We start from the raw sequence: 7,786 nt of genomic DNA on the forward strand, positions 1-7,786 counted from the left end.
GAGTGAGCGGCTGCGTGGGGTTAAACCATGACATGTGACTTGATGTATAGTTCTTCAATTCAAGCAGTAGTAGCATAATTATTTATTGAAAATTATTTCAGTGGAAGGTCTGAGTCTTGGAGGGACTGAGGTGAAGGATGGACAATGAGATTCAACAGGAGGAACATGAAGGAACCATGTTCGTAAAGGACAATTAAATATTTCCCAAAGATCCTTACACATTTACCAAAGTGAGAAGGAGATTCAGCTACTGTTAACGAAGTTCATAAACATATTCCTCATTACTTATTCATCCAGAGTTACCTATGCAGAGTGAGACTGTTTACTGTCCTTTTTTGCATCCTAATGCTTTATCTCATTTGGTTGCAATATTTTCTTTAATTTTTTCTTGGTTTTTCTTTTTCCTCATCATATTCTACTAAATCTCATTGTTTGCAGGCAAGAAAAAAATACAGAAACAGATGGGAGGTTTGAAAGACCTAGATCAGAAAATGAAAACCCACGTGAAGCTAGAACTAAAACCCCAATCGGGCTATTTGCAGGTATGAAACAGGAGTGTTAGATCGTTAACAGCTTGGCTAAAGTGAATGATCAAGTGTAATTGCCACAGTTAAACATAATTGCTACAGTCTTTTGTTATTATCAAAGACCAAAGCAAAAGGAAGACATTTCTTACAATGAGGGTAGTGAGACGCTGGAACAGATTGCCCAGAGAAGTTGTGGATGCCCCATCCCTGGAAGTGTTCAGTCAGGTTGGACAGGGGTTTGAGCAACCTGATCTAAGGAAAGATGTCACTGCCCACAGCAGGGAGGTTGAACTAGATGATCTTTAAAGACCCCTTCCAACCCAACCCATTCTGTGATTCTATTCTAAAACTCCTGTGTCCTGCTTGCTTAGCATCTTCTTCAGCATCTAAACAACACCCTTCTCCCTTTTAGAAAATACCACTGACAAGCACTTCATTAAAAGTCCTTTTGGACACCTTTATGTCAAATGCTGACCTGTCAGACAAAACACTCAAGTGTGTTGAAATGTGTCCCCAAGCCCTGGGAGGTGACAGATAGATTCACTTCTTCACAACAACAGACTATACAATGGACTAAAAATGACTAGTGCTTGCCTAAGATCAATTAACCGATGAACAGCAATTGACTAACACTGAACTTGAAGATGGGCAGGGTTTGAATACCTCCCCCCCAGCCAACAAAGTTAATGGTATTTTTACTAAGCTTGAATAGTTTTTCAAATGGAAAATACATCAGACAGCAGTATCATATTCCCTTTGCTGGGCTCTCATCTACCCTTGACATCCTGATTCTTTGCTATGTTAACACCACAAAGTCCCTTATGTTTACATAATACCTTTTAATTTCCCTAGTAATTCACCCTCCTCCTCATTCCAATTCATCCTTGTTCTCCGAGACCAGTTTTAGCTAGCCTACATATACTTTTTTTTTTTAAGAAAATTTATACTGAAAAATTTTAGCCCATGTTCATTTTCACCTCCTCATCTCAGCTTTCATTTATGGCACTTCTCCATTTGTAGCTATAGCTATTTTGTCCGCCATGTTTTTGATCATCCAGAAGAACTCCTTAGAGCAGTCCAATAAGCTTGACTTGCTCAACAAGACTCCTAATGGTTTCTCCAACAAGCAAATGGTATGAGTGGTAGAGAAAGTTGTCCACCTGTAAGAGCTTTTAGACACAAACCCCAGATTTTTTCTGTTGAAAGTATACAATCACTGTGAGTCAGCTCGAATGGAGATCTAAGAGTGCCTCTCTAGGCATTGCTCATGCTATGTTCTCTCTAAGGGGCACCTGCTAGAAACATTTTCTGCCACCTCGAATATCCTGGGAGAATCCATCCAACCTAGCCTGGCCCCATTTAATTGTGCCTTCATCACCTACTGGCTAGGCTATAGCAGTTGTCATGAAATCTTTAAGAGAGTACAGACTCAAAAAAACTATTAAGGGAGGTACCACTACACACCTCTTTCTGCATGTACTGCTCATCACTCGGGCAGGGATAAAAGAATAAAGGGCATGTGACAGATGGTGCTAACTCTTGCTAACCCCAGTTAGCTCTCTAATCATGCTATTGGAAGATATAACCTTCCTACAGAAGGGAAGGCATAAAAATCAGAATACAGAACATGAGTGAATGAATGCAGCTTCTGAACAGTCAAGGCATTTATCTAAGATGTCTTTAGCACCAGCATGGACATGTTGTGAGAAGAGGCAGAATAAGCTCTTTGTTGGACAGCTACTTCTACCACCTACTGGTGTCCCCCCTTACCAGGTCTTAACTTTGGAAATCAGGCCAAAACAAATGCACAAAACCAGAACAACAAGGTTGATTAAGGTTTTATTATGGAGGAAGGAAACAGGACTGAGAATGACTGGTGAATGTTAAGAACATTTGCTTTTGTTCTTATTTACCCAGTCACATCCACTCCATATGCACTTGAGTTTTTCCTTTGCTTAGTGGCTTAAGGAAGAAATCTTTGGTATCATAGAGATTCATTGCACCAGGTGGTTGACCTATTTTCAAAAACAGGCAGCATTTTACTGGCAGAACTGTGGCTGCCTGAAGGTTAGGCAGCCTCACTTGGACTCAGGAGCAGGCAGAAACTAGGAATCCATCAGAGCTGGAGGGCTGCTAGAATACAGACTTTCAGTAGAACCTAAAATATTGGCAACTATGAGCCTCACTTAACTACACTCTGCTTCTGTTCCCTGTACTTATGGCAGTCATATGAGCATCTTCCTGTGCATGGCTTCCCTCTGTTCCCTCCTTTGTAGCTCCGTTTTATAAATCTTCAGAGAAGCGTTCACTATTATAGCTCACTGAACAGATTCTGATGGAATGATTTTCTGGTGCACAACACTGCATGGCTGAAAATGAAAGTTCTCACAGAAATACACCTACTTGTCACCAAAACATTTCCATAGAGAAAACAAACCTTTCTTACCAGCCCCTTCATGATACTAGAATATTTCATCCTTTACAGAAAAGAAAGCCTTACAGTTTTCCATTTTGAAATGATTTTTCACTTTGGTGTCTTGCATTTTATTGGGGAAAGCAGACTATAAAATAGGAACCAGCTAAGTACTGTGATTAAATATGTCAGCTTTAAAAAATGTTCTGGCTCACTTAGAGTTACTTTTATTAAACAGTGTTGTTTCACTGATGACTTTATTCTGTTTTACTTCATTTCATAATGGGAAAAGAACCCCGAATGCTGGAATATCTCATAAAATAGAAAACGTGGTTCCAGCCTGCATGTGCTAATGAGGAATGTCACTTTAATCATGGTATATAGAGAAGTATCCTTAGCTGAGGTGACAGACCAATGGGTAAATTCTAACAATATCTGTCTCTCTCTCTAGTTCCCATGTGCATCTTTCTTAGAGGCAGCCCCTGGTGTGGTTTCAGTCTTGTTTCTGTCAAGCCAAGACCACTGGACAAGGAGAGAGGCAAGGACCTTTCCTTAGATTAAATGCTGGCAATTACAGCTAGTGTCACATCTGGAATTCCAGATTGGGAGCAAAAATTCAGGACATGTGAAAAAGAAGAGGACAAGCACCTTGAAAAATTAGGCTACCAGCTGAGATCCCTGATAAAATTCTGCAACAGGAACCTAGAAATCTCATTAGAAATACAGTTCTCATGAAACTTCACCCAGTCTTGTCTCAGAAATGAAGACAGCAGGCAAGCAACTAACTGTCAAGTTTGGCACCCTTCAGAATCAACACCTAGTGTGGGAGACAGAAAATCTGGACAGATAAAGCCTTACCTTGCTCTGGATGTAGATTTCTACATCTTCATCTGTGAATGGTTTCATGGCAGGATGGTCTTTGCTGCTCTCTAAAGTGTGAATTCACTCTTCACTCGTTCACCTGCCTCTGGAAGTAGAGGGACACTCAGAGTGAGCTGCTCAGAGCCTTCTTGCCCTGTGAAGCTCAGGTCACCTAATTCCTCCGTGGATGAAGAACAGGAGAGAGAAGCAAGGAAGTATGCTTATTTTAAATTTTTTTTTTTCTGGTCTGAGTTACAATGATGACATCCAGCTGCTTCGGAAAACTAGCTCCAATTATTATTTTCTAAGTTCAATCATTATTATTCATCTTATACTTTTCAGTGGTGGGTCTTGCATGCAGGCACACACAAAAACATCCCAGCTACTGCTCTGTCTCAGGGCAGATCTGCAAGTGCCTTTCAGCTTGCACTGCTGATTCAGTATGCTTGTGCACAGCATTATTATTCTGTGTGCTACAAGTACTTCCCTGCCTCACTAGCCCTTCACTAAACCATTTGTTAAACACTCTCAGCTACCCCTTGTTTACTTCAACCCACCCACTTTCCGTCTCAAACTGCATGGATATTTTTACACTCAGATCATTCATTTGGGTTGCAGTCTGCAGCCTCTGCTCCCCTCTCCTTATATCTCCTCTCTCTCTCCGGCTGTATTGACAGTAAATATCCTGCAGCCTGTCCCCTCCTGTAGTTTGCTTTGCTTTCTTTACAGTAAATAGACAGAAAGCTGTCTCTCGTTTTCTGCCAGCAGCTCAGCTAACAACCCCATATGGATAATTCAGAGGGAAAAACAATTGATCAGGCCTCATTGATCCAGTGAGGGTCAGTGGCTTTTAGAAAAAAGGGTATATCAGCACATGGAAAGGAGTGACAGAGTATAGAGATGAGATTCCATGCTGCTAAGTGTCCCTTATTAAGGAAGGCACACTCCACCTTTTGAGTAAAATCGTTATTTCCCCCTGGAAATTGAACTTTGACATCCCTTGACTGATTTATCACCTCTACAGCAGCTGGGAAAAGGCAGCACTTGGGTAGGCACTGGGTGCTACCTCAGGGCAGGCACTGTTGTTGCTAGTTATCCTTCATGATGTTCCTTATTAACAGTCAAATACTAAGTACATTAATGCAGTACCAATACCTGCAGGACATCTGATTCCCCAGAATCTACAAATCAAACCTTTCTCTGTGCCTCCCAGGCATCTGGCTTCCTCTTTTTGCTGAGGGACTTGGGGACTCCTTCACAAAGACATGCAGGCATTTACTTCCCACACCAGCTTCCATGGGAGTTGGGCACTGAAAAAGATGAGCCCTCCAATTTTTAGGGAACCATACCTCATCCTTGCTCACTTCAAGACTTACTGGCTACCTTTCAGTGCATGTGAGCTCTGCTGGGGAAGCCAGACAAAAGGCAGGATCTGAAAGAAGATAAGTGGAATAATAGGTTAGGAAGGACTTGTAGGGGCAGGTTGGATGGGATAAAGCAGAGTGTGCAAGGGAGAAGAATGAGCCTTTTAAAAGGTCAGATTCTGTTAAAAGTGTGTCCCTAAAACATTAACTCCCTGCCCCCTCAGGCAGCTAGCTGTACATACAGAAGACAACTTCCTTAACACCACCATACATTACTTTAATACCCAGAACCTCAGACGTGTATTAGAAAGCAAGGGGAGATTAAGGCTCTCACTTTCTTGCACCTATAAGGTCTCTCCTCATGACAGTAGACCAGAGTCACAGGTGCTGGCAGACAGATTAAGAACGTGTTTTTGGTAATTTTTCTTGTATACAATAACACACCTTATGTTTATAACCCTTTTTGTATTGAGAAGTACTTCTCCAAGAGGGTCTGGATGTCCCCCGGCTCCCCCTCCTCTTATTGAGGGAAGATGGCATAAAGTCTTGGACAAGGACTGTCTTTTTGTTTTATGTTCAAGCATATTTAAGTTCAAGTCCAAGTTTATGCTGAAGCCCAAGGATCTGAGCAACAATTCCTGCCTGCTCCTGCCATTTGAAGAGAATAAATAACTCTCCCTTACCATCACTGTTAAGGAGGTACAGGGGGAGATGACTGAGGAAAAAGCAACAAGAAATCCAGTATCAAATGTAACAACAAGCACAGGTTTTTCTCAACTCCGAAAACTCCTTGCTCCAGCTGTAAGAATTTGCTGCTTCATAATTTCCTTGGACTTCAATAAATCCAAAGAAAGAAAGAAGGAGAAGAGCAGTTACAAGAAGTGGATGCAGGTCATAGCAGATGGACAACTTGCACTGAGGGCCAATAGATTTTATTATGCTACTTATAGGATGAGAAGAGTGCTATTTAACTGACAGAAAATACTGCAACCGATAAAGGCCCTTACACCAACAGCAAAATACAGTACAGGTTAGAGTAGCAACGGGCCCTTCTGTAAAGAGAAAAGCAGCATGGCGGTACGGCAGACAGCAGCCAGTCTTGACCTCACTGAGGAAAACAGACATCACAAGGACTCTCATTTGTTACATGAGGACAAGATAGCACAGAACACAGGAGAAAAGTAGAGGCAGATGCCCATATGTGAGGAGAGAATATTACTGTGGGAAAAACCTGCATCAGAACGGAGAAAGAGAAAGGGGAGTGCAGAGAGAGAAATCTGCAGAGATAAAGGAGGACATAGACCCAAAGTGGGAAGAATCCAGGCTCTTCCAGTGAGCTCTGCTGAACTGATGCAGTGTTGTTGCAGTGAAACCTTCATCTATCTTCAGCCAGTAGTCATGGCTTTTGCAGCTCACCCCATTCAAAGCTTAGGATTTCTAGCTTGCCTTTTTTTTTTTCTCTCCAATTAACCACCAAAACTACAGAAGCAAACCTATGCTCCAGGCTGGTGCTTCTCAGGGAGCATCTATCCTGACAGCACTTGTATAGGAAAGTAAGATTATAAATGGAGAAAACCTGAGATGGACCCAAGCCCACACAATCTCCTGAGAAAACATTTCCTCTGAACCTACAACAACTTAATGCCCCAGGCACACCAGCAAGAGGGAGTGAAGAAAGGCTATTTCTTGTTCCTCACTCTTTGAGAAGCACAGAAGGAAAGAACACCCCTCTTGTCACTTAGACTCTCCTCCTTTCTCCAGGACCAGGCATATTTTGTTCCTTGAAGGAGAATCTTTGCTAACTGTTGCTTTTTGAGCAGCTTACGCACTGCTAACACTCCCTGAGCAGGGGGGGCACGGCCTGCCACAGAAATGTGTCTTTACAGAGTATCAGCCAGGGCCACGTGTTCCCATCCAGCTCTCCCAAGTGTCAGCCCGGGCCGAGCCAGCCACGGACTGAATGGATGGAAAAAGCTCACAACTGCTTCACGGAGCACAAAGAACCCCGCTGAAGCCAAGGCAATGACATAAAGATGCAAACAGAAGAGGCCTCTTCAGTTCTAGTTAGCTCACAATCCATCAGATATCATGGATCTGAGCCCTGCTAAAGAGCTTTTGAGCTTTGTGAATTTAACGAAGTAAATTCCCCAAGTATACTTATTTCTAAGGAGATTCCCATCTGCACTGAGAATGGCTACCTTTCTGACACCTCTGAATCCCTTTCTTTTCTCCTGCTTTTTGAAAGAGGCTTAAGCCCCCATTGGGGTCTAGGCGTATTTCTGAGAGGGAAGCTCACCCTCACACAGTTTTTGCTGAGGGCACTGCAACCATCCTTCTCTCTTTTGTGTCCCTCAGGAAGTTATCAGCATCACTTACATAGCTAGCTGACCACAGACAGTCCCCCAAATTCTGCTTGATGAGCATCCATTGATTTATGCAGCTGTTCTCAAGCATTTTCAAGCCACGCTTCAATATCTTGGTCTGCTCAAGTCATAGTTCCCTGCCTGCTGATCTGCATAAGTTCATCTGAAAAATGATTCAGCTATATTGCACACCCCCATTTTTTTTATTTCAGTGCCCACCTCATAGCACCTTGTAATGAAGTTCAGTTTGTGGCTAAT

General features: G+C 42.4%; 1 protein-coding gene across 1 annotated transcript in view; it reads right to left on the reverse strand.

Moving 5' to 3' along the window:
- Nucleotides 1–3,846, reverse strand: part of MAB21L3 (mab-21-like 3 (C. elegans)) — a 17,379-nt gene extending 13,533 nt beyond the window's left edge. The window contains exon 1 of the mRNA XM_009583705.1: nt 3,799–3,846. Coding sequence (XP_009582000.1) covers nt 3,799–3,846 — 48 coding nt within the window. The remainder of the gene's footprint in view (nt 1–3,798) is intronic.
- Between the last annotated feature and the right edge of the window lie 3,940 nt (nt 3,847–7,786).

This window comes from Fulmarus glacialis, unplaced genomic scaffold (genome assembly GCF_000690835.1).
Source record: "Fulmarus glacialis isolate BGI_N327 unplaced genomic scaffold, ASM69083v1 scaffold13538, whole genome shotgun sequence".
Lineage (NCBI taxonomy): Eukaryota > Metazoa > Chordata > Aves > Procellariiformes > Procellariidae > Fulmarus > Fulmarus glacialis.